At 41.2% G+C, this 26,940-nt stretch overlaps 1 protein-coding gene and 1 long non-coding RNA gene across 5 annotated transcripts in view; one reads left to right on the top strand and one right to left on the bottom strand.

Moving 5' to 3' along the window:
* Window positions 1-147: 147 nt before the first annotated feature.
* 3110045C21Rik (RIKEN cDNA 3110045C21 gene) lies at window positions 148-3,135 on the top strand. Its single transcript, NR_040438.1, has 3 exons — window positions 148-314; window positions 1,189-1,541; window positions 2,521-3,135. It is a non-coding gene; the product is annotated as an RIKEN cDNA 3110045C21 gene (long non-coding RNA).
* Window positions 3,046-26,940, bottom strand: part of Ddr2 (discoidin domain receptor family, member 2) — a 138,530-nt gene continuing 114,635 nt past the window's right edge. For all 4 annotated transcript variants that reach the window (XM_006496696.4, XM_006496697.4, XM_006496698.3 and 1 more), the window contains 9 exons: window positions 26,291-26,353; window positions 25,324-25,454; window positions 21,172-21,382; window positions 19,148-19,371; window positions 17,756-17,883; window positions 15,616-15,804; window positions 15,111-15,345; window positions 12,716-12,865; window positions 3,046-8,728 (listed from right to left, as the gene is read on the bottom strand). In XM_006496696.4, coding sequence (XP_006496759.1) covers window positions 8,594-8,728; window positions 12,716-12,865; window positions 15,111-15,345; window positions 15,616-15,804; window positions 17,756-17,883; window positions 19,148-19,371; window positions 21,172-21,382; window positions 25,324-25,454; window positions 26,291-26,353 — 1,466 coding nt within the window. In that variant the 3' untranslated portion in view covers window positions 3,046-8,593. The remainder of the gene's footprint in view (window positions 8,729-12,715; window positions 12,866-15,110; window positions 15,346-15,615; window positions 15,805-17,755; window positions 17,884-19,147; window positions 19,372-21,171; window positions 21,383-25,323; window positions 25,455-26,290; window positions 26,354-26,940) is intronic.

A 26,940-nucleotide genomic window follows, 5' to 3' on the forward strand; every position in this document is an offset into this window, starting at 1 on the left:
GCGTTAGGCCCGCCAATCGCGACTCGGCATCTTCTCTCCACGCCCAGACCGGGTGAGGTGAGATAGGCCGAGGGGCGGAGCCACGTGACACAAGGGTCCTATAGCCAATCCAGGCAGTCGCCGCCCCCAGTCTGCGGCGGGGGCTTTGTTCTGAGTGAAGCAAGCGGGCGGCAGAGCTGGAGGTTTCACAAGGCTGCTGGGAGAGGCTTCGGTGCAGGAACCCAAGTCCAAGTTTGCTTCTTAGGATGTGTAAAGCATGGTCTTTAAGAAAGAGAACCTGGATTTCATTGAATTGTATTTATGTCGAATCACGAGTAAGTTAGCAATTTCAAGCTCTGAATGTGGAATGAAACCAGAGAATCTCAGAACGCTAAAGGAATGCGTACTGTCATCTCCTTCAGACCTCTCAGGTCGCTGTAATGAGCTTTATTTTCTCACTCTCTCTGCCTCTCTCTCTCTCTCTCTCTCTCTCTCTCGCTCGCTCGCTCTTTTTTTTTTTTTTTTTTTGTCTCCAAGCCATCCCAGATGAGTACTTTGGAGGGAGCAGAACTAGGTAATCAGGGAGGGGCAAATGCATACATTAAAACTCCCTTTTTTTATTAAGTTCAATTCGCATAAAAATACCCTGCGCAGCTGTTATAATCGTTATCCCAGCTTTCGCTACTTACAGATGATTAATATTGAGTGAAAGGACTAATACTCATATGATTGAACAAACTATTCCTCTTTCAGAGCTGTAATTACTAGGGATAGCCGTGATCCTAAATGATAACGTCTTTTCTGGGCTTTAATCTATATGTTTTGATTAATGATACCAACAAACTGCTAAAACTTAAGAAAACTGGTTGATCATTTCAACTGTTCTTAAAAGACAGTAACTTAACAAATTTTCTAAAGCCTTGAAGTGGAAAAAAAAAAAAATCCCTGATCTTGAGATTCCATACCCAAATGATCCTTTTTAAACCCTGGAGTTCAGAAGTGGCAGCAAAAGAACAGAGAAAACTGTGTGGCTCTCCCAAAGAAAGCTCACTTTTTAAAAAGAAATTGGAGAGCCTGGTGGGTGGGTTGGGTGGCAGACAGGTGTGTCCACACTGCACCCTAGGGTAGCATGAAAATGGCCCACCAGAAAACTGTAAACTTAATTAACATATTATGACGTTTATTTTGAGTTGTTTTTTTTTTTTTAAGTTCTCTTGTGCAATTATTAGCATGAACTCTGTGCATGAAAGCAACATCAGGAGTCTGCCTGGGTCCGAGAGGAGTTCAGCCTTACTACAGCCTCAGATGAGAACAGGAGTGGGACCAGCTCTGAGTTAGATGAAACCCAGAAGACTTCAGAGAAAGTCCTCTATCACTTCCAGCCCAGCCCAGTAAGGGAAACTGGGACTCTTCCTCCTTTTGTTCTACTCAAGTTGCTGCTTCCAAGGCTCTGTGACCGACAAGGGATGGACTGGACTATTAATCTAAAATGTTTAATTTTTAAAGTCATTTGTCATAGAGAGTCACAACCCCGAGCAATGAAAATATTTTTTAATTCATAGGTGAGTGTTGGGTTTTGGTTTGGTTTTGTTTTGTTTTTACCTCACTCCAAACTACTCATCTTGGGTTTGTGTTGTCCTGGGGTTCTTCAGTTGGGTACCAGAACAGTCTGGTGCACAGTGAGTGAAGCTATCACTGGCAAGCCTTGGCATGAGTTGAGCAGGTGTAGTTAACTCAACATTAATTGTGCTCCTTGTAATAAATCCATCTCTACCCTAAAGTCAGACCGTGATCGCTTTTCCTTTTAGGGGACAGTAGGTAAGGATGAGAGACATATCTTTTGCTCTGAGTACAAAGTTCTATTCTTGGTTCTTAGAAACATTCACAGAATAGACGGCCTCTAATTTGCAAACGGGACTAATGAATAACTTCCAGTTGGGGCTGTGTAGTTTCTCATGTTCATATTTTTCAATGCTCTTCCCTTAAAAAAAAATGCATTCAGTCTGGCTCAAAACTAACTGAGAGTTTTACCCAGTTCATTGGTGGTAAATGGTCATGTGTTACCCTGTGTAGGATCCAAGGACTCTAGAAGAGAAGGACTTACAGATGTGTGGTCACTTCTTTTTCAAATAGGAAGTAAATATAAAACTCTGAACGGAAAATAGTTTTCTTGTTCTCTGCAACTTAACCAGACCCATGCAAGTTGCTAATGAAAAACTGAATAGACAAAATTTCCATCCTCAATAATGACCTACATAATGAAACATGTGGATAACTTGTCTGTGTTGTTTGTGTATGTGTGTGCATAGATGCAAGCCATCACTCATATCTGCCATTAAGCCTCGGCAGTATGTGTTGGCAGCAGAATTAGATCTCTGAACATCCCTAGTCCCCTTGTTTCTTTTTGTTCCATCCCAGTTCCACCGCTCAGGTATATTCCTGGTCTTCGGTCCTGAAAGCCTGGACATTGCAGAGATAGGAAGTGCACTCATGAATACTGTTTATTCTTTGAGAATTCATGCCCATTCTCTTTTCTACTAGGACACCTGCTGGGAGAAGTGTGCTCCTGTTACTCAGAATTCTGCAAGTGAAAGTAAAATGTGTTGGGGATAGTTCCTCCCTAATCTCCATTGGGAAGTTTGCATCTGGATCCCAGTTGTATACAGTTTTTGTTAATTTATGCTTGTGTGAACAGCTGCCTGAGACAGACCATATTTGGATTTAGCAAGTGTTTCTGTTCCTTCAAAAAAAAAATATATCAAAACAAAACAACTCCACAGTAATGACAATGAAGGCTTTCAAAAGAATTCTGGAAACTCAGGTTCCCAGAAGTGGCCCAATAACATGAAGATATGAAACAAGGTCTCTACTATGTCAGAGACATCGCCATGTTAGTTAGCTGTCAACTGACATCTAACAGAAGCCTTTTCACATGACTCTCTGTCAGACATCCCTGATAACCGTGTGCACACTTTCCCTGTGTCACATCACCACTCCACCAGTGGTGTCAGGAGGAAAGACAACAAAGGCCAGAACTGTTACTGCTGAGACAGAAAGAAGACTGTATCAGTAGCATGACTCTTTAATCACTGTTATGTACAATTTATCATCTGACAGACTTACAGGGAATAAATAAAGGAAAATAGACAATTGGCACCACGTTCCATTCCTTTTTCTAGTACAGAGAATATTTCTGTAGCCATTTCAGAATGACTATGACCATGTTAAGCAGAAATTAAATCCATTTGCTGTTTAGCTCTTGACAAAACACATTACCCACCACAGGCTATTGAATAAGGCCCAGATGTTGTCTCCTCATAGAAGAGTCCACCACAGTGCTGCAGGAAGTCGGTCCTTGGGAACAGGACATGGGGCAAGAAGAAGAGAATCCATCCATAGCAAAGAACCATTTTGTACTGAAAGTAACGACCTGTGCTTTCCCTTGACAAATGTTTGTGCTTGCAGATCAGCCTGGCAACTTGGATCTGCTCTCCTATAAGACCTGTAAGGTTACTGGCAAGGTGTCTGTAGGAGAAACTATATAGCTTTTTTCAGAGGTCAAAGGTATACACTGTCTGTAGAACACGTTTTCCTTTGTTCTCTTTGAGAGTAAGCCCTCTGTTATAAAGCGCTTCTCCCCAAATTAACACATGTGATACATAATTTTTCCACTCTTTATTCATTAAAAATATAACATACACAAACTACTCATTTGTGTGCTAGGAATCTCATAAGCCACAGACAGTTGTTATCCTGTAGCCCTTAAGCAAGGCAGCTTAAAAATGTCTAGCAGGAAACCCAAAGTAATGGTCCAAGAAACGAGAGTTTCAACTTTTCCCCAGGGAGCTGATGTGTTTGCATTTAGCTTAGCAGCTGATATTACAATTAAGGATGAACAGTTAGGCGAATGAAGCTCCTCTGGTCCTCCAAAGACAGTGTTTTAACCTCACATTAGGGGTTTATATTTGTGCCATAGTCTAGCCACAAACTATCCCTACCTCCATTCAGTACCACTTAATTCTTGACCAAAGTACCGCTTTATCATAGACCCCTCTGGTCACCAACAAAAGTCCCGTTCTTCTGTTTACAATTCCCTTCCACTTTGAAGCCTTTTATATTGTTACTTTTCTTAAGTTGTCCTTGGATTGTTTGGGTGGCCAAACAGCAGAGCTGATCATTACATATGACTCCCGTGTAACGCTGTGGCCGTTCTGGGTCCAGCAATGATGAGCTGTAATCGAAAGTGGGTTCAGCAAACAGCTGGAGTACTGGTCCCTGATAAAAGAGCTTGTCAGTTTGATGTTTTCTCTCATTTGTAGAGTAATATCTAGGTAGAATCCTTTATCCTGTATGCCACCAAAGCCAGATTACAAACCAACAAAGGCTAAAAGTATCCAGTGAGCAACTGAATACAATGTAGGAAAACTGGTGAAAGCCAAGCCGGGCCTAGGGTTTAGTTTTGAAAATGGTCCAAATAGATGAAAATAGACTGAAATATTTTCAGTGTGTGGAAAACAGAACCAAGGTAAGGTGCTGATTCTTTTGTAACTTCTTTCAAGTCTCAGATCATTGCAAAATGAGAAATTTCTGAAAAACACGGGACAACTAAATGGTCCCTCCCCAGTCCTTTCCTGCCAGCCTACTCAAGTCCTTCGTCACTACCCAGCTTCCTTCCCTCTTAGCTCAGGATTCTAATTAATTCACCAAGTGCCAATGACATTCATCTGTTTCTAGAATATGAAAGAATATGAAGGTTTCCAGGAGACCAGAATCTGCATGTTGCCAAAACATCAGGGCCTTGCCCCACACAGTGCCCAAGGACATAGGCTTCAAAACAAAACAAAAAAACTATGCTGCAAGCACCAGGCTCATGGATTCAACTTAGGATAAAAATTGCAATAAGCAATGTATTGCAATTCTTTTCATTTAGTACTGGACGAAAACAGACACCGTTCTGTTTTCTAGTGCATGTCTTCGGAACATCTTCCCACATTCCCTTCATCCTGACACGCCCCCTGATTTCCTCTTTACTTAAAACACATGGTCTACGCCCACATCACACTGTTCTTGTGGGGTGCCTGTGTGGAAAACATGTTTCCAATATGGCACACCCCTCTGTCAAAGATCAGATGAAACTTAGTATTGTCTAACTTACACCTATTGTTTCCATGTTTGCTGTGGCCATTTTAGACCATGGAAGGATGAGCATTATTGAAAGTGTATTTGGTAACTACCAAACGCTCATACACCTTCATGCCCCAACAGCACATGGAACACCAAAGGCCAGTGCGCAGACAGCATTGTCACCAACCCTACATGTGGTCTAGAACCCACAGGAGAGCGAAATGCCTTCTGTACCCACTTCCTGAGATGAATAGGTGACTCCCTAATGGTTCTGGTGGCCACATGTTTCTATATCCATGAAGACCATGTCCTTCTTCAACTCTACAAAAATCCCTTGCATTACCTACGGTGTACCTGACATCGATTTACTAAAGACAGGCTCCTTCACCCAGCATTTCTCCTTTACCTACCCTCCATTCTTCCCAAGTCACTTTTTCTAACCTCTCTCAGATCTCTTGGCATGCATCAGCGTTGACTTCATGGCCTCCAGCCAACCCTGTCTCTACCACGTTTGACTTGCCTCACCCCATATCTTCCCCAGAACCTCTCCTTGCCTCTTTTCACTGTGCCTTCTTTCTTATTTTCTACCCATCCTCTCCTTCCAGCCACACACACACATTCATGTAACAACTTAAAAAAAAAAAACACTACTCACATACTTGCATACAGCCCTCTTTTGTATTACAGTTTTGAGCGTTCACAGACAATCTTTCCACAGCTCCAACAATGCATGCTCTCCTCTGGGCACTCATTTCCACTCCAGGTCACATATGTGACATGGTTACACATTTATCTGGTCACCAGATCAAGATTTGAACATAGATCAATGACAGGACCCATGCCTAGCAAATGTGAGTTCTGGGTATGATCCCCAATAATAAAAACATAAATGGACCTGGTTAATGTATGCATTCATCAATAAAGGTATAAATTGAAATATGATAGTCTAAAGGACATCTTGACATAAATGGTTCACATATATCGTGATCACGAGTTACTTGGGGAAATAACAAGATCCCACAGTTTCTCATCTGTTTCTGCTTTCTTTTCCAAAACCTACCTTCATTTCCCTAGTTTAGATTTGAGCTACCTGTCTACAGAGTAAGTCTTTACCTTCTACCATGGTTGGCTACTCAGACCTGTACTGCTAAACTCTACTAGTGTAACTAGAAACTAAACCTGTGTCTGTAATACAAAGGTTTCAGTGCCAGAAGGTGGAACCTTCTTCATACCAAAAACAAAGTGCCTGTACATGAAGATACATATTTGATAGCCATCTGGGATAGATTAGTTCCATAAAGCAAAGTCCTGGAAATTTCATTTGTAAAGGAATACAGTGAACTGGGGGCAGAATCCTGAAGAGTATATAGTCAAGAGTTGTGAAAGAAACATGTCTGGCCCTAGAACTATCAAATGAGATAACGTGAAGCAGCACTGGTCACTCTAAAGCAGATATAATGCAGGTGTTGCTCTTACTTAAATGATGTCTCTCGGGATCACTATTACTGGCCACAATTGTCTGAGCAGTAACTGAACCTACATCAACCACAAATCTAGTTCTCCAGCAAGCACAAAACAAAGCAAAACTCCAAGAGATTCCTAAATCATAGATTCGGTTTTCCTTTGAGACAGATAAGAAAACAAATTCAGAGAGAAGCAAGACTTGGGAAAATGACATACTTGGCTTGAGGCAGCACAGGGCCAGAGTTCCCAATCCAATGTTCTCTCCTACCTCTGGGATCGAAGTTAGTCTTGCTGAGAATGGTAGAAAAGCCATGGGAGAGGAGGTAAATGTGCTGTGAGCGAATGGGATCTATGAAATTAATGTCAAGACTTAGAGTTATACATCTGCTGTGTCCTGTAGCCATGCTGAAGGCTGAACCAAGAAGCTCTCAGGTTTCTAAGAGACCATGGAGCAAGCTGACTGGATAGACAGAAGCAGATCACCACTATTTTACCTCAGCTTGGTTTCCTCTATAGGATTTAAGGGTTTTGTAGTGTAGATTGCTGCTGAATCTTAGAGTCTGTGAAGGATGAAAACTTAGGGTCACTAAGTTAGTCACTAAGGTGACTCCTGCTTGATCATGCATCAGTTCTCGTGAATCCCAAAGCCAGAAAAGAACTTCATGCTTTGCCGCTGGCCACCCTCTCTTTGGCAAAAGCACTTTCAGTAACACCAAATGGTCATCCTTTTATTATCCCATACATATATACCCAGTAGTCAACAACCTCTTCCCTGCAGAGTTCTTCAGCTAGTATCTGAAACTTTTCGGAGATGAGAGATTCCCCATCTCTGGGAAAACCCCCACCTGCATATGTTCTATTTCCATATTTTCCCAAAAGTGGAAATCAGTCTTCCTATAACTTTTTCCAGGGGTCTTGGCCAAACTTTTGGAAACACTCTAAACATATCTCTTGTATATTGGACATGACATTGGATACTTGTGCCTGAGAAGTTGAAGCCCTAGTCTATAAATCCCACAAAGGCATCACATAGTGAAAGATATAGAACTGGACAAGAGGAACTGATGGAGCAACCATTAAAATATCAAAACTTGAGGCTTTACAGAGTAAAGTCAAGTTGTCACTAGAACACACAGGTGAAGACCCTCACAGATGAACAACAAATAGTACACTTGCGAGTCATCCTCCGAGGACCTTCTTTCCTATGACCATGGTCTACCGGGAAGCTTGTGCAATCTTTCCCTTTCTGTGTCCTACTTCAAGCCTTACAACAGACATTTCTTTCTATCCATATGCCCTGTTTCATGGGTAGGCTCTGATCTCTGGCCATGATTGAAGAAAACATTCATTCCAAGACACAAGATAGAGGTTTTTAAGTACATGCCACTCACTTTGACGAGAGAGAGAGAGAGAGAGAGAGAGAGAGAGAGAGAGAGAGAGAGAGAGAGAGAGAGAGAGAGAGAGAGGAGAGAGACAGAGACAGAGACAGAGACAGAGAGATCTGAGAGTCACGTCCAAATCAGAAAATCATCCATTTGTTGTGGAATGCCAAGTCCTGCAATTCTTCATTACCTCTAAGTATTTTCCTTAAGCCTAATCTCATGTTTCTCAAGACATTCATATTCTTCAAGTTTTTCTTTCTAAAGGTATTTTACAGAAAGTGACACGGAAAAATATTGTAGGATCTGCACACTTATAAACAGAAGCATAACCTTTATAAATTATCTGAGTTTCTAGTCTTCATTATCTAACCATTTGGTATATCAAGTAACATTTCTTTTACTAATATCTGCTCTATATTTTTTTTTCTTCTTTTAGTTATTTCATGTAAAAAAGTATATATGAGTCAATAGTAGGGAGCAGGGAGGTGTAGTGGAGGAGGCAAGGGACAGAGAGGGCAGAGTGACTAATTCTCTGTCTCTCGGGTCCATTGAATGTCCAGCTGGAGTGGCTTAGATGTGGGTGAGCAGTAGGTCTTGTGGGAAGGATCTGGGCCACAGGAACACTGCCAGGTGCTGATGCATCATCACTCGGCTCCTTGCTGAAGAAGCAGGAGGTGTATTTCCTGGAAGGATGGCCGGTGCTTGGTTTCTCTTCTCCAGCAGCTGAGCATCAGCTTATACACAGAGTCGGGGCAAAGGGCTGGTTGAGGGAGATAGATCTATGGGAACAAACATTTTAAAAGAGAGAAAAATATATATTAAGGGGCAGGAAGAGAATGGACTGTAACATAGCTCTATGTGTACCCTCGCCACTTTACTGAACTTAGCAAAAGACACGGGTGTTGTGTCTATTCTCCCATCACACAAAGCTCATCAACCCCTTTCTTATTACCTTCTTCTATTCTAGTCCTCTCAAGCAGTATTTCACGAGGACCCTGCCTTCCTACTAAAGGTTCCACCAATGCCAAAAGAACTCAGATCTGCCGTCAATGAGGGTGAATCTTGTCTGAGCCAATATGACAGAAATAAAGCACACTTGTAGCTTCTGCTAAAGAATTTGAGGTTTTATTGCAATTTTATTGGAATAATATTCAGCCAGATGTATAAATTGGGAGGAAGGCTGTATCCTAGCAATACTCACCATTGTTCTCCATGTTCCCCTCTCTGTATTGTTCTCATTTAGAAGAGATTGGATTGCATTAACAGGTATAATTATGATGCCATAATTCCAGCCTAGGATGCTACTCTGAAGTTTCCAGTTACCATTTCCACAAGCAAGATGCTATTTTACTAACTGCCAGTCCATCTCCCGCATTCTATATTTTTACTATCATCTCCTTACCTATACATTTTAATACCCTGCTATATTGACAGATTACTAAACTGTACTTAAACTTTCCATGATCACTCAACCATAAAAGCATCATTACCTTTGCTGAACCCGATATTTGTACCTAGTTAATCATTAGCTACTTCCCATTGCCTTGCCTTACCTCATACAACACCATCCTGGATCATGTATCATAGGAGCTGGGCTTTACCCAGAGTCTAATAATAACACATGCCCATCAACTTCTAATTGCCAGTAAAAAGGCCAATAAGCAAAAATATTTGGCTTCTGCTAAAATAGCAAGTTAGCTGGACTATCAAATCAGATACAACAAAGTTTAAGTCAGGATTATAAAACAATGGATATAAAATACCAGGCATTAGAAAGTAAGCATTATTGATAACCGGCATTCTCAGGTATTACTGATAAAACAAAAAAATTGCTGAGCTCTTTCTGAGAACTTTAGAAAAAAAGGTATAGTAATGTTGAGTTCCAGGAGTGGTTGTGGCAGGCCTGTAGCCTTAGTACTTGGGAGGCTCAGGCAGGAGGATCAGAGTTCAAAGCCATCCTGGAAATGTAGCAAGACTTGGTCTCAAAAGCAACAACAGCAATAACAATTTAACTTGAACAGTTTAAGTTACATTTCATACGATTTCATATCACATATACCATGTTGTTACCTCTTATAACACTGAAGTACAATTTAAACTGATTTAATTTTAGGTACTAAATTCTATTCATACTGTGGGCATTCAAGAAAAATGCTACCTGGAACTTCTTCACACCTTGAGATTGTAAATTGAACACAAAAAATGCCAAATTAATTTTTAATGGTTGGAATTTTTGCTGTAGACATTTAAGCATTTTAAATTGAAGATAAATTGTTTAAAATTTGCTTAATTTTAAATTTGCTTAAGCTATGAAGTTTCTTCTAGAATTTGCATAAGCCACATGGTTCATCTACTTGCTTGTATCTCCTGTGCCCAGTAGGTTGGATGAACTATTGGGAAATGAGTGCACCGCCTCTGTGTAGCTCAGGGACTATAGAAGCCACATAGTAGCTGATACACACAGTGCTGTCCATATATGCTCATGTCAAACTCTAGAACATGAATACTGGAACTTCAGCTATAAACACAATAGTAATCAAATTTTACCAAATCTGATCAATTGTATTTAACCTGTTGTTTACATGTGATATGCTAAATTTAGAAATTTCTTTACCAAAATTTTGAGTTGTAACTGAGAAGTGACTTAGTATGTGATGGTCATGTTTGCTTTGGGCCTGGATTCAGTCAAATCCCTGATTCTAGTACTTGATCACAGGGAGATGGTCAAATCTGTATGTAGTACATTGCTAGTATCTGTGTAGGTAAAAATTAGTGGTCCTTTTCACATAGACTCAAACTAAATGAGAAAGTAAAGTTCTAAAGATTATTATGAATGAAAATGTCTATGATTTTCAGTTGGTTAAAAAGATGTGTTCTTGTGCAGCTGTATAACAGAATTGAAATAACATATGACTGTCTAGTGATCATTTTTAATATCATGAAGACTAACATAAAACAAACAGAACCCAGGAAAGGACTTGGCCTTCCTCCTATGGCATGGATGTTGGTCCAGTTTACATAAAAACTGACTCTGCAGGATTTCTGTTGATAAACAATAATTTGAAGAATACCAAGAGGCTCTCAATAAACCCACATTTGCCTATGAATCTAGGATATACTCAAATTAAGATTATTATTTTAATGAGTGGGAATCCATGTTCTAATTGAACACACAACTTTTAATTTGGAATTTGTCTTCTAAAGGGTTGTTTAAATACATTAATCTAGGAAAGGAAGGCTTTCTTCTTGGAACATTGTATATTTCATAAAGACAAGAGCAAATCTTTGCTTTATCACAATAAGAGAGATGTTACCTCCTATGCTAGATAGCTTTAGGTCAACCTGACAAAAGCTAAGGACATCTGAGAGAACCTCAGTTATGAAATCTGAGGGAACATTAATTAAGAAAATATCTCCATAAGATGTTACCTCCTTCCAGGCTAGCTAGGCTGGCCTCAAACCATCTGCCACTTAGGCGGAGCCACCTGCTGTGCTGCTTCTCAGCATTCTCCTTTGATGTGCCACTACCTGCCTGAGCCCTAACCTGCCTGAGGCTGAACCAGTTCTCCAAGAGTTAGCACAGAACTGTGATCTTCACAAGTTCCCACTAAAAGGCTGATCTGTCTACTTCAAAGGAACTTTGCCTGGCTGGGAATGGGCCTCCCCTCTTTATAAAGTGTGTTTGCCAACATGTGAGCCTCTGGCCGGCCTCAACAATAAGATCTGGCTGTCGGCAAGCCTATAGGGCATTTTCTTGATTAGTGATTGATTAGGGAGGGCCCAGTCTACTGTGGACAAAGCCATCCCTTGGCATGTGGTCCTGGATTCTATAAGAAAGCAGGTTGAGCAAGCTATGAGGAGCAGCATCTCTCCATGACCTCTGCACCAATGTAGAAGTGTCAGCCAAATAAACCTCTTCTCCTTAACTTGCTTTTGCTCATGGTGTTTCATCATAGCAATAGAAACGTTAACTGGGACATCTCCTAGCCAGGATGCATGATTTAGAATTCCTGCTGCCAAATTATCTAAAGGACATTGAGATAAAAATTAAATTGCAGGCTGTTCTCATTTTCAGCATGCACCATGTATTATTCTTGTCTGTCCTTGTCATTTCCTTGTTTAAGCCTAGGTAATCCAGAGAGGACCCACTTTTTATCTCCTACAAAACCTTTCCCTAGCTATTACCATCTATCTGCCTCTTTGAAATGCTGTGATGTCAGATGCGCTACAGACAGACCCCTTGGGGGACTGCAATGCTCTAGTTACTAGCAAGCTTTAAATCCTAGGTCTCACTGGAGCATTAAAAACTTGGCCAACCAAAGAAAGCTTAGTATCTCAGGGAATTAGGACTCCATGTGAGCTTGAGGGCTCGGCTCTCCATAAGTCCCCAGAGGATCAATCAGTAGGCCCAAAGGTACCTCCCCAGAGAAGGACCAGGGTATACCAGTCCATTTGTGGATGTTCAAGTCTAGAAACCTAAACCAACCTAAACCAACACCATAACTTATTTGAAGGTTTTTTTTTTCTTAAAAAAAAAAACAAACAAACAAACAAAAAACAAAAAACAACACCATTGACTTCCCTCACCCTTCCCTCCCCCTCCCCCCACCAAGAAGACTTTCTGGATAATCTAGATCTATGAATTGACTGAATATAAGAAGGTGAATTTTGTTTCCATCCTTGAGCTGGGGTCTTCCTACATAGTCAGGACCTTCCTTTCTCCTTCCCTTGAGAGCACCCAAGTCCACGTCTGCAACAGTCCATACCTGCCTCCCTTGGTCTCGGAAGAACTCTCCAGTGTTCTCGATAACCTGCTCATCCGACAGCTGGGAATAGGGCTGCTCCTGGCAAAAGGTGAAGGTCTCCCACAGAGTCACCCCAAAGGCCCACACATCACTTGCCGTGGTGAATTTGCCCTATTGAAGGAGAGAAAAGGTGTTTGTTTGTTTGTTTGTTTGTTTGTTTGTTTGTTTGTTTGTTGAGACAGGGTTTCTCTGTGTAGCTCTGGCTGTCCTGGAACTCATTTTGTAGACCAGGCTGGAGAAAAGAAAGTCAGAGCAAGCCAAGCCCACAAAGAAGATGTTCCATGACCATCATCTGAAACCAATCTTCCTTCCCCTGACAAGGGTGAGCAATGCTGAAACTGATGTGCAAAGAGAAACTAGAAGTGGCCATGTGAACTTACTGGAAAGCTGTCTACTCTGCCATCCCTGTGACCTCAGCTTAGTCCTGCTTCTCTTGGACATGAAATCCAAGAGCTGCAAGGACATAGTCCGTAAGGCCATGGACTAAGCATTAAAACAAGTACCTCTGGGTTATCAGCTCTCTGAATGCTAGGTCACCTATAGGCTATGAACCACTTTAGGAAAACTACCCAGGGGAAAGCTCAAGTTAGCATAAGAAATCAATGGTTTTGATGGTAGGAATGAGGAAGCCTTATAAGGGCCTGGAATTAGTCCTGGTGGATCCAGGACTCTCGATTCCCTATTTGCTGGTAGCCACAGACTTGAGGACGACTTTATCAAATGACAACACTGAGAATGGTTGTGATCAGCACTCATTAAATACACATTTTTCTATTTAATAAAGATAGTGGCAGAGACATGTAGAGGGTATTGATTTTTAGATCAGAAAAATAAAAGGAGTGATCCAGCAAATTATTCCAGTTAATAAGTCCATTAATGATGCAACAACTGGACTAGGAAACCCAGTCCTCTGAATGTAACTCAATGTGTCTCTTTTTAAAACCACACAGCACCTTCAGATTTTTTTTTTAAAGTGATTTCATATGTTAGAAGTTGATAAAGATAAAGGCTCACATATATCGATGAAAATGCCATTGGGTTTTTATAAAATGGCAGATATTATAGCATCATTCTTCTTGTTTATAGCATCATTTCTTTTTTTTTTTTACGTATTTTCCTCAATTACATTTCCAATGCTATCCCAAAAGTCCCCCACACCCTCCCCCCCCCCGCCACTCCCCTACCCACCCATTCCCATTTTTTGGCCCTGGCGTTCCCCTGTAGGATCTTGCTATCTAGCCCATGCTTATGTCTAACTAACAGCAATTATTCTAGTGCATCCCCCCCCCCCCGTGAATTGGAATAACAGGCAGACATAAGTATTCATTCTTCTTCCAGAGGACCTGAGTCAGTTTCCAGACCCTGTAACGGCCTGTAATCCCATCTCCATGGGATCTGACTCCCTCTTCTGGCCTCTGCAACCACCTGTCCTTACACACATTCTGACCCACCACAAACACACACGTACACATACAATTGAATATTTAAAAATACAAAATTAAAGACATTACATATTAGAAATACATGCACAAAAAAACCCTCAAAGGCAACATTCCAAAGCATTAACTTATTGAGGAGACAAGAATGTTCATTTTTTTTTATTTCAAAACTAATTTATGAATCCATATTATATGAATATCAGCCAGAAAAAAGCAGATGAAGTAGAAATGAACAAAGTCAAACTGGGCTCTGACTTTTCTCTGAATATTATGGAAGACAATCAAGGTAGCATTGTAGAAAGTGAATACTCATTCCTTCAATGAGCTGAGTGTCTGTAAAACCAACATTGAAGTGCCTCAGATATACATGGCCAGAACGACTGAGCTCCAAGAGAGACATCTGAAGTCATTCATTTGTGGAACAAAACACCAAGAATTAGGTAAAAATCATAAAAAAGAAAAATTATGGATTCAACAAGTAAATGGTAAAAGTCACTAAATAATACACAGACTGTTCTAAATAATTAATGAGAAGCATGGTCATACCCTTAAAATGGAAAATTTATATTACAACATAATTTTTTTAACAGATAAGGGTTTTAATGCCCAGAACTAAAACCATCCAATAGGGAGAAGGGTAGAGACAAAAAGATAGCAAATTTCTTATTCTTTTAAACCTTTTCCCTAAAGTTTCTATAATGGTGCATTCCCCTTTTCCAGCAGATATAGGAAAGTCTGTAATAATAACAATAACAACAAAACAACAATAATAATATAGTGCCTGAGAAGATCCTCTCTAGTCAGGGGAAAATGTCAAGGTCTGTGGGGCTTGCCTCCTGCTGCCTCCAGTTTGTTCCACCTTCACCCTGAGCAGCAGGTTGGTTGGTGCGACAGGGCTCACAGATGGAGAAACTCACCAGCAAGATGCTTTCCCAGGACATCCAGCGAATGGGGAGCACCGCCCGGCCCTGGATCCGGTAGTAATCACCACTGTACAGGTTTCTGCTCATGCCAAAATCAGCTATCTTGATGGTGTAATTCTTGCCCACTAAACAGTTTCGTGTGGCCAGATCTCGGTGGACAAAGTTGAGAGACGAAAGGTACTTCATACCAGAGGCAATCTGGGTTGCCATAAACTTCAGGTTGGCGTAACTAGGGGCACGTGTAAGAAGAAAGAAAGCAGCTGTGGACAGGGCATATGCTAATCATCAAACCAGGGTTGAACCATCTATATTCTGCCTCCATTCTCATAGAATGTTTGATTTCCCACAAAGGGTAGCTGCCCCATCATCACTGCACACTGACTGATTCCCCACACTACTCCCATGACAACTGATACCTTAAGTTTTACCACTCCCCATTTTCAGGCCCTGGAGTTACTCTCATGACTGCACAGAAAAGACCAAGACCTGACTTGTTTACCTGACTGTGGCATCACTAGAACAGGAACTCAGAGGCTCGTGGCGAGAAAGAAACTGATTAAGATCTCCATTCTCCATGTATTCCGTGATCATGCAGAGCGGGTCCTCAGTGATGCACACAGCTAAGAGACGGATGATGTTTGGGTCCTTGAGCCGAGACATGATCTTGATCTCCTTAAGAAAATCATTCCTTTGGAGGGTGTGATTGTAGATAAAGTCAGAGGTTGTCAGAGACAGAACTGAGCAAGGATGGATGCACAGCAACGCCCATTCCTACCCATCACACCATGCCTGGCTCCCCTCTGGATCATCTCTGAGATAACAGACAGACAGGCACCCAGAACTATCCCATTCACCTTCTCCATGAACACAATGGATCTTTATTGAGTCAACGATAATGTTTTCAAAGATAAGATCTGTGATGCACTTTTATATCACGATATAAAATGTTGTTAATATTACTGATATGTGTTGCTTAAAATTTCCCTGCAAATGGAGCTTCTCATTAAAACCAACTCAAGTGCTGTAAGATATTTGTCTCTTTCAAAAGCTACTAAATCACAATCTTAATAAAGTGAAGACAGTTTTTACAAAGTGGATAATCACCCTCTTGATTATCTGGGTTTTGTTTGTTTGTTTGTTTGTTTGTTTGTTTGTTTGTTTTGGCACCTACTAGCTTTTCCCAATACTATCTGGACCAGAAGTCAGCTACAACACACAGTGATTTAGTAGCCTGTTCGAATGGAGTTGTTTCAAAGCCATTTAGGCCAAACTGGTAATGACTTGAGTTCATAGTGAAAGCCACATTTGAGTTGTAAATTGTCAACATGGAGCCAATAGCCCACATTCCCAAAACTACAGGAGCAAATCAGAAGTCTCCAGTGAGTTTTACAGGAATTCTGCACTGAGAGTCAAACTCTGTTGGTATAAATTATTGGAACCAATGTAGTTCTGATTTAGCATCTCCCTTCTCCTTTTCCTGTGAAATCCCAGACTATGGATTTTGGCGATGTGTAAAGATCCAGAACTTAGGCGATCCATCACTACCAAACAAGAGAGAGTAGATAGATCTGCAAATATCACCAACCCAAACAACCCAGAGATACATGGTCTTATCTCACACAATGTTTTCCCCCACTTGCTACTCTCTCCTGTCCTATGAAGAAGATTAATATGAAGAATATCCCATATCATGTTAATATTCATAAGATAAAGCTTTTGGTTAAAATGTGAAAGCCCACACAGTTCCATTTCCTCACCTTTGTCTCCTCTTCAGTCCACATCCTGCCCACTGTAAGACTTTCAATGAAACCTATCATCATCTCTGGAATTTACAATAATTTAGGGAAGTAGGGATAATAAACTTCCTCTTAGGGTGAGTATCAGCAAGACATATCAAGACAACACACATGGGAAGAGGCATGTGGTATCCAGATGTTCAGGTTTCTCTGAGACACAAATAGTTTTCCACCAGCATGGGTCTCTGGGTGAGGATTAACTCACCATGACTGTAATGGAAAGGCTGTCAGAGAACAATGCAGTGTTCTGCAAACTGCAGTGTGTGTAGGAAAGGATCCAAGAGACTACTAGCCAGTTTGGAAACCTGTCAAAGGACTGTGGATTCTTTTGCTCAGAGGTCCACGGATGTGTTTCCAAGTAGAAGTAGCTTCTCTTTTGTGAGGGGCTGCTGAACATAGAAGAAAAGGAGCATAAAAGAGAAAACACAGGGTGAGAATGAGAACAGAGATGTGGGAGAGTGGAGAATTCACAGATGTAGGGAGGAAGGTGTTTGCCATTAGGAAAAACCAGCCAGAGGAGAGGGTGACATTCAAGATTATATCTGGGTTTCATGAGGGAGGAATATATTTGGGCTGTTATGTGGACTGGGTGAGGGGATTTAAGTAAGTATATAGTAAATATAATATAAATATGTACATTTGTGTTTGAAAGAGACAGAGGAAAAGGTGGGCACTTCTGGCCACATAAGAAGTATAAAACCTAAAAGTGGGCTTGTGTGACCACTCATGAAACCTTCCCATCTCGAGAGAGGAAAGAAAAATAAAAGCTCAGAAATGTTCCAGAATATTCCCAATCCTAACCAGGAAGCAAGTAAAGGAAAATTCAAAATGCAGACCACAGACCTGGCATTCTTGTTGGCATCTGCTCGGAGCATTTTCACGGCCACCAGGACAGGCTGGTTGGCACTGACATCTAGTGCAAAATCTTTGTCTTTGAATTTTTCCATTCCCTCCACTTCACAGAGATGAACCTAGACAAAAGTCATCCAGTCTCAGCATCATCCTGTCTCCTGGAGATGCCTCAGTATTCTTGCTGGGCATGCTCCGGAGAAAAACTGACTCTTATGACCCAGGCAAAATAATCAGAGACCAATAAGAGGGTATGGCTGACATATCATTGAACCAAGTAATTGTCAAAATTAATAAGCAACGTTGAAGTATCCAGCTAATATGATACATCAGTGCCTTACAAAAGAAATGTACATTGAATGGAATATTGATATGGGAAGGAATGACTACAATGTAGCATTTTATCACAGCATAACTCCACTAGAAAATAGCATTTGACATAATTGCTTCAACTTTGATTTGAGAAAGTTAATCCCTTGATCATATAAAACATAAGGCAATTTCCTAATATAATCCCCTAGGGTGAAGAGAATGTTGTAAAGTTTGCCTAGGTGTTAGCAATAGTATAGTGAACATAGAATTTCAACCCAAGGGACAGAATGAGTCCACGTGACAATACAGACAAATGTCGAGGGTCCCTCTGTCTTCTCGAACACCAAACCTCCTAGAGAAAGAATACTTGATTCATACTGGAAGTCAACCACATATTCACTGGAAATCGTGTGTTACATTTGATGATGTAACACTTAGATGACAGGATTCAAGGATTCCAGTTACAGCTGAGAGCACTGCTCTGAATTCTCTGAAGGTTCTGATGGCTTATGTAAGAGCAAAAGGTCTAATATCCCACGAATCACTCTGAGAACAACCCAGAAGAGGGCTCCTCCTTATCTTTGTGGTGATTTCATTCCTTGGTGGTTTTCATTCCAAGACCAAAACAAGGGCGAGGTTGGTTTTTTGTCTTGTTTTGTTTTTACCATTTTGACATATAACCCTCATTATGAGGGAAAAAAAGATTGTAGCTAAGCAAAAAGGGTGTTCCTAGATAATCCACCAAAGATGATGATATCCATAAGTCCCACCCTCAGAAACCTATGGTAAACAGTTTTTGAAAGCATTGGGTATTTTTCAGGATAGCGGGGCTCTTGTGACTCGCTTCCCTTAAAATTTTTGTATAAAAACCAAAAGTCCTAGGGAATCCACAGCTCTTAAGCAAAGATGAGATTGACCATTAACTATCTCAATAGCAATGCAGATAAACAAGTAAGGGAGCCCTTTGGCTGAGACCTCACTTCTAGAGAGACACTTGTTCTGCTGATCCCTTTTATCCGCCCACTTCCTTCATGTCAGGACCTACTGGGGGCCTCGTTCCAAAGATTAACTCACCTCCCCAAACTGGCCTTCTCCCAGCTTCTCCTTGAAGGCCAACAGTTTCCTGGGGAACTCTTCCACAGCCACATCTTTCCCCGATAGCAGATCCATGGTTACAGCAGGCACACAGTAGGTGTTGCCACCTGTCACTCCCTGGAGATTCACTATGTCGGCTTCTGCATAGTGGGGCACGCCCTCAGGTCCATTGGGCTGGGCCGGCTTCACAACACCACTGCACCCTGAGAAGACATGGGCCCTGAGTCTGGTTTCCCAGGGCTATAGGGAGACCTGAGGGGATAGTGAGAACCAGCCCCACGGCAGTCTAGTCCTCTGCATACAATACTTATTTGTGGGCAGTTGTGCTCCCTCTAGGCACCTTCCTTCCCTTTGGACTTAAGAAGGTAGGCTGCCATTTTGTTTTTCACGTTTCCTACAAGGCACCATCAGGAACAAGTTCCCTGACGAATCTGTGGACTTCGGGGGGCTAAGCCTTAGGAATGCTTAAGCTGCCATATCAGGATGGTATTCTTGAAGGTGGAAGGTTTAATAGCAGATTTCCTTAATTTTTGGAATGCTGCCATTAACTTAACAGTCCAGTTTAGGGAAGAAAATAACTTCATATTGAATTTATAAAATCATGTTTAACATGTACCATAATTGTAAAAAGTTGGAATATGATTGGTATGGGAGATGTAGACCTTAGGAAATAGGTTAATTTCTTTGGTTCTGTTAAGAAAATAAGTTCATATGTAGTCTTTTCTTTCTTTCTTTCTTTCTTTCTTTCTTTCTTTCTTTCTTTCTTTCTTCTTTTGATTTTCAATTCTCTTTTTTAAATGTTTATTTATTTATTTATTTATTTATTTATTTATTTTCGAGACAGGGTTTCTCTGTACAGCCCTGGCTGTCCTGGAGCTCACTTTGTAGACCAGGCTGGCCTCGAACTCAGAAATCTGTCTGCCTCTGCCTCCCGAGTGCTGGGATTAAAGGCGTGCGCCACCACGCCCGGCTCTTTTTTTTTAATTTTTATGTATTTGTTTATTATATGTAATTATACTGTAGCTGACTTCAGATGCACCAGAAGAGGGCATCAGATCTCATTACAGGTGGTTGTGAGCCACCATGTGGTTGCTGAGATTTGAACTCAGGACCTTTGGAAAAGCAGTTGGTGCTCTTAACCACTGAGCCATCTCTCCATCCCCCTCACATGTAGTCTTCGGTCTTGCTGTTTCTAGGAATTAGATGAATTTGGTGGGTTAATTCCCTTTCTTCTCTCAGCATGTTTCTTCTCTAATGAGCTGATTTTTTTTCTATTAAGTCACACCATCTGGCTTAGGCCTTCCTCTCCTGAATACAAGTCCTCTACTACTAGTCCTGTCACTTCTAGGCTGATGACCATGGACAGCTTCTAAGGGTACCATCAGTGACCCAGTACCACTTCTGATGTCACCCTGTAGTACTTTCCAAGGGGGACTGGGCTTTGAAGCAATTTGCATTATGCACCTTATTCAATACTTTTGTTGAGAAAAGCCAAAACACATTTACTATAAAAACAAAACCTTATATTAGTGTAATGAGTATTTATCAAAGAGAAGTCAACAAATTAAGCCATTCAATTATCTAGAGAGCTATCCAGAGATATAGAATGCCTTTGGCTTCATGTCTCTTTTCTCCTCCCATTGTAATTTCCAGTCTAGTCTGGTCTCAAGTGAGCACAGAATGGGCCTTCTCTCCCATTAGACACAGGACAAGAAGGTTATCTGGATGAGACTGCTCAGCTTCTTCTGATAACACCTCAGTGACACTTTGACATCTTTGTGTGTGTGTGTGGGGGGGGGGTCCCTCTGAACATCTTGTGTTAAGAATAAAAGGAAGAGTGTCAGAATAGACTAGAAGCAGCAGCAAGCAGACAGACAGACTGTACACTTCTCCAGAGGCTGGCCCAGACTTAGTGGATTTGGTTAACGTGTAGCAAGAGTTATGCCTACATCATATAAACCAAGGCTTCTTCTCCCTCAATTCACCCATGATTTCATCTTCACCTGACTCCTCCTCTCCTGGAGCAAACTCTGGAAGCTTTCGGATCAGTCTGGATGGCTCCTGGTAGTCAGGGCGAAGGGGGAAGATTCGATCATAAGTAGAGTTGGACTCCTGTTCACTTGGTGATGAGGAGCGGTTGTTATTGAACATGCTGGACTCGCTGGGCAGGGAAAGGCTGACTGTCATTTCATCATCCAGCATCCTCCGTGAAGCCTGAAAGTCATGAATAGAGAGGATCGTCACTCTTGCCCTCTAAAATCCAGCCCTCCTGCTTGGTTCATACCTTCAACCCCCCAGGAACACCGGAGCTGATAGAGAGGCAGGCTGGTGCCATGAGTTCCTGTGTTGCAGAAATTTAGCAATAGCTTCCTCTTTAGATGGCAGACTTTAACCATCCTGTGTCGGCAACATTCACAAGCTTCCACGGAGCACTTGTCAGCATCATTTACACAATGCAATGAGATCCTGTAAGTAGCCAAATATTTTCTCTGGTTTTTAGAGTTGTGTGAGTTCTAGTAAATAATGGGTTTTGTCGACTTGTGCTTTAACCCTCTGATCTGTGTAAACATAAACTGCAACACCCATTAACTTGGGAGTTCTAAAACATGCTAAATTAACAGTGTATCTGATCACCCTAGTATTATTGGTTAGCATAACATGCTAGATTTTACTAACCCGCAAACAGAATGACGAGTTACATCTAATACAGGAAGAGAAAGCACCAAATAACCAGCTGCAGTGGCATCGTGTCTAATGTAACTGCCTGCTCCAACAAAAGAAAACTGCTAGCATCTAATGGATGTAGTATTTGAGTCTGAACATGTAAAATGCTCCATTTTAATAAATACATGTAGACAGAATCATAGGTCTTTCTACTAGATTGAACAGTCCTTTGTTGCAGTAACATACTCAGAACGAACATGGATCCCAGAACATAGTAGGTTCTCCCTAAATATGGGTTGACTTTCTCAAAGAAGTATTGCTGAAGACACCATCAAAAGTGTCAACAAAAACTGTTATGGACTAAAAATATGTTTAGTAATGCTGTTGGTATGTGTATATAAGCTTTTCCACACAGACCAAAAAAAAAAAAAAATTATCCTAGCAAGAAATCCAGAATGCCATTCCAGGAAACTGTGAGTAATTATATACGGCTACACACAGTGGTAGAAAGAGTTTCTCAAAAGACTGAGTTAAAGACCCAAAGGGAAATTCTGCTTCCCAGATGAGCTTTGATCTCCCAGACAAGGAAGACGGTCCAGCAGATTTCAGAAGAAAGACCCAGAGAAGTGTGATAAACTCTAGATCAAATAAAGAGGGAGAGAGAGCCCAGAGGAGAGAATGTAGATTCTCTTTTCCTTCAAGTAGAATGTAGCCCTACTTGACTATTCAGTAGGAGCATACACTAGGACTCCACCCCTAACTGAGGAAATACTCCTCTCAGGGAGAGTCAGTCTGTTTTCTTGAAGGTTATAACTTCTGCTAGGTTCATCACCCTCCAGTGGATAGTCCCACACCCATGACTACATGAGCAGCACAACACAAACACACAGTAGGTTATTTTTTTAAAAAAAAGAAAAGAAAAAAGAAAAATAAGAAGTTGGGAGGGGTAGGAGAGGTGACATTAGATCTAGGACAAGTTCAGGGAGAAGTAAGGCAGATAGAAATGATCAAAACACATTACATCAACTTCTCAAGGAACTAACACAAATATGTTTTCAAAGAGCATATGTTAGCCTCAAGCAGCTGAATGAAACCTTAGTCAAGCAATTTCTTCTGCCACAAACTCCCTGTTTGCTACGTTCACGATGGAGCTACCCATTTAGATATGAGTGTGCTTCCACCTCTGAAAGAGGAAAATGCTTAGCACTTCCCACCTGCACCTTGAAACATGAATGCCATTGAGGGGATGCTCTGTAGTCTGCTTTGCAACTCTTTAGATTCTGCTGATGGACTGAAGGCTTTATTTTGTGTTTTATGTCTGATGTTAAAAGTCGTTGTGAGATACAAAGAGATTTTCTCTTCTATGAAATATTCCTGCGCCAAATCCTTAAAACCAATGTTGAAACCTGGATGTGGAGCAGGTCAGAAAGGACCACAGGTGACTTGCTAGATTGTTCCTCTCAAATGAAGTGATCCCTTTATCTTATACTCTATAAACAAGGAAGTCTAGAGATTCAAGACCCTTCTCATGGTGTCCTGCCCCTCATTTGGTAAAAGACTTGGTCTCTGAAGTCAATGACTCCCTTGTAGTCACTGCAGACACTCACAGCCCAAAGCCATTGAACCCACTGGTCAGAAATGGTCAAAGCCAGAAACATTTTGATAGATCCAAAGGTGGACAGTCACTCAGTAGCATTGTCCATTGAAGTTCTTTAATGATTAAGAAGCCTGGGAGAATTATAGGTCCTCATCCTCATCATTGGGAAAGTGTATCAATTTTGGGCAGTTGACAAAAACCATAAGATAGAACACAGATTGCCCTGTGAGTATGTATTATGTCATTAGGACAAGCTAAATATAATCCATGCAACCATTACTCAGAGTCTCATATAAAATAACATGTGTGAACTGAATGTGCCAATACATGCCTATGATGACAACTCTCAGGAAAAACACAGGCAGGAGAACCATAGCATGTTCAAGGCCATCCTGATCTACAACACCAGGTTAGCCAGGACTATACCAGGAGACTGCCCCAAAAACCAAACAAAAAACAAGCATGAGAAATAAGGCTTTGCATATTAAAATATTATATAACATATCTTTAAAATATGTTATATAATAAAAAACTTCATGTCATTTGGCTCAGTAATTTGAGGAATTTAGGAACATATAATCATGACCTTCAAATACATAAAGAAATAGGATTAAGATGATGATAAACTACTTGGGTATTAATGAACCTAATTATTTTTATGGGGAGAGAGAGAGAGAGAGAGAGAGAGAGAGAGAGAGATGTTTAAGCTCCATCATCAACTTCATGGATTTTAGAGTTACCTCAGAAGCATAATTATGCATATGTAAGAGGGAATGTCCAGAAAGGGTTAGCTGAGCAAGGAAGACCCACCCAGAATGGAGGCAGTGCCATCCTATAGACTGGCATCCCAGAATGAATAAGGAGATGGCAAGCCGAATACCAGCATTCATCTCTCTCTGCTCCCCAGCTGTCGACACAGGGTACCCGGCTGCTTCCTTCCTACCACCATCCCTTCCCTGCCGTGGTAGACTGTCTCCTCTCTTAAGTCGTGATAAAAAATAAAGCCATCCTTAAGTTGTCTTTTGTCAGATATTGGGTCACAGCACCAGGAAAAGTAAGTAATCTGACATTAAAAAGCAAAAGAACAAGAAGTTTAGAAAAGGTCAAAAAGGGTAACAGGATCAAGAGTGACCCCAACCTTGACTGGCCGTCAGAACTGCGCCATACTGAAAACACACACAGGTGCCTGCACCCTAACTAAAACCAATAAACCTGACTCTTCATGGGAAATGCCCAAGATGAGGTTTAATGTACTAGAAACGCTTTCCTAAGATTTTAAGGCAGATTCCACAATCTTCATTCTGAAAATGAGGAACTAGACTCGGCTAATCCCTTTCTGGGCTCGCTTCAACAGCCTTTCCACACCGATGCTTCTCGGTTACCTCAGAGAACTCATTAGCCAATTATAACTTTTTAGAATTTGCCCTTTGTTCCTGGTGTCATGGCAGTACAGGAAATGGAAGCACAGTGTACTGGCTAGTTTTGTGTCAACTTGACACAGCTGGAGTTATCACAGAAAAAGGAGCTTCAGTTGAGGAAATGCCTCCATGAGATACAACTGTAAGGCATTTTCTCAATTAGTGATCAAGCGGGAAAGGCCCCTTGTGGGTGGTGCCATCTCTGGACTGGTAGTCTTGGTTCTATAAGAGAGCAAGCTGAGCAAGCCAGGGGAAGCAAGCCAGTAAGTAACATCCCTCCATGGCTTCTACATCAGCTTCTGCTTTCTGACCTCCTTGAGTTCCAGTCCTGACTTCCTTTGGTGATGAACAGCAGTATGGAAGTGTAAGCTGAATAAACCCTTTCCTCCCCAACTTGCTTCTTGGTCATGATGTTTGTGCAGGAATAGAAACCCTGACTAAGACACACAGTTCCTGTTCATACTGCAAATCCTCACCTTTTCTAGCATCTTCTGCCAGAACTGCCTCCACAGGATGATGACGATGATAGCCAGCAGGATGAAGATGATGGCCACCAAGCAACCAATCAGGATCCGAGTGTTGCTATCATCAACTTTAAGCATGGGATCTGTGACCAATTAGAGAAGGCAGAGAAAAGATTCACTTCCTAGGGCAAATGAGAGCAGTGGGGAATAGAGGAGAGCATGGAGACCATCCCTGGTCTTTCAGGAGAATTCCAGAAGGTTCCATCCTCATATTTATGGTTTTTTTTTTTTTGGCTCCTGCTTATTACCTTGCTCCTATTTCCTACAATCTTCTTCCATGGGTCACCGCCTTCCCTCTCTCTGTGTCTCCAACTAAATAGTGAGCGGTTTTCATACGCATCCCCACATTTTGTCTCTGTGGTTTGGAATAGGTTCTTAATGCTCATGAAAGTATAGGTGAGGAATGAGTTGCACTCTTCATTCTTGGAGATGGGTCAAAGGAGCTGAGATTCCTCTCAGAAGAAACCCAATCAAACATGTTTCCAGATTGCCGGCTGTTATAGCCAGTGACTTCTCCAAGCAAAGAATGTACCTTTGCATATTCATCTACTGCGAGATAGAAAAGATTTTGTTCCATGGACTCCTTGTTCATGAGATCATTGTGATGGGTCTCATTTAGGAATGCCTCCTTACTTGTCCTCCCCCCCACCCCCAAGCTTCTTAATCATTCATGGAAGAGTTGTAACACTCTAGATCCTGCCCCTCTCAGCTGAAGTAACTCATGGATGGTGACAAATGAGAGTAACTTTGGGTCCTTCACTTTGGGGGTGGACTGTCCTTCCTTTACCACACAAGTATCCATTCAGAGTCACATGGAATCAAGCCACTCACACACAGTGAAGAGTTGCAATCTCTACCCTTCTTTGTCTTCCAGGAGGTAACTTCATCTTACTATTGTACAAGTACTAATCACACGTACCATAGGTGGTGGGTGCCATAGGAGAGGTGGGAAGGGCTCCAGAGTTGTTATACATTGCAGCATCTGTCACAGAACAAGAGTGAATTAGAGACTGGGAACAGACAGCCAGGCAATGGCACATCTGAACGTAGCCTGAGACATAGTACATTGTAAAAGTCAATGTACTGGGTTACCGATAGTGTTTTTAAAAATTATACATGCATCAACTCATTTTACTGCAGTATGTAAATGCAAAAATGTATAATGTCTATGAAAAACAAAGTAAGAATAAATCCATAAATACATTTAATAAAGTATAACTACCTGTACAAGTAAAGATACTTTTTCCTAGTGCAAAAACAATTGTTGTAAATATTAGATATTATGAAAATATAAAACATTAGCACATGGTGTTTCAGAGAGCTGTGGTCATAGATCATCATAAAATATGCATGGAACGAAGGACCTAGATTCAACAATATGTGGAGAGAATTCATTGGATATATGGGCATGAAATCAACCTAGTATGAAGACAGTCTTTCCTCCCAAGAATTGAATCAATTAAACAATAAAGAAATGGAACAATTTAGATTGTTTTCTAAAGGGATTTTTCATTGTCCTTCATTGCTCTAACTCTCAGCTTAAGGCTTTATCCATCCCTAGAGATAGAA

Source organism: Mus musculus, chromosome 1 (assembly GCF_000001635.26).
Source record: "Mus musculus strain C57BL/6J chromosome 1, GRCm38.p6 C57BL/6J".
NCBI lineage: Eukaryota > Metazoa > Chordata > Mammalia > Rodentia > Muridae > Mus > Mus musculus.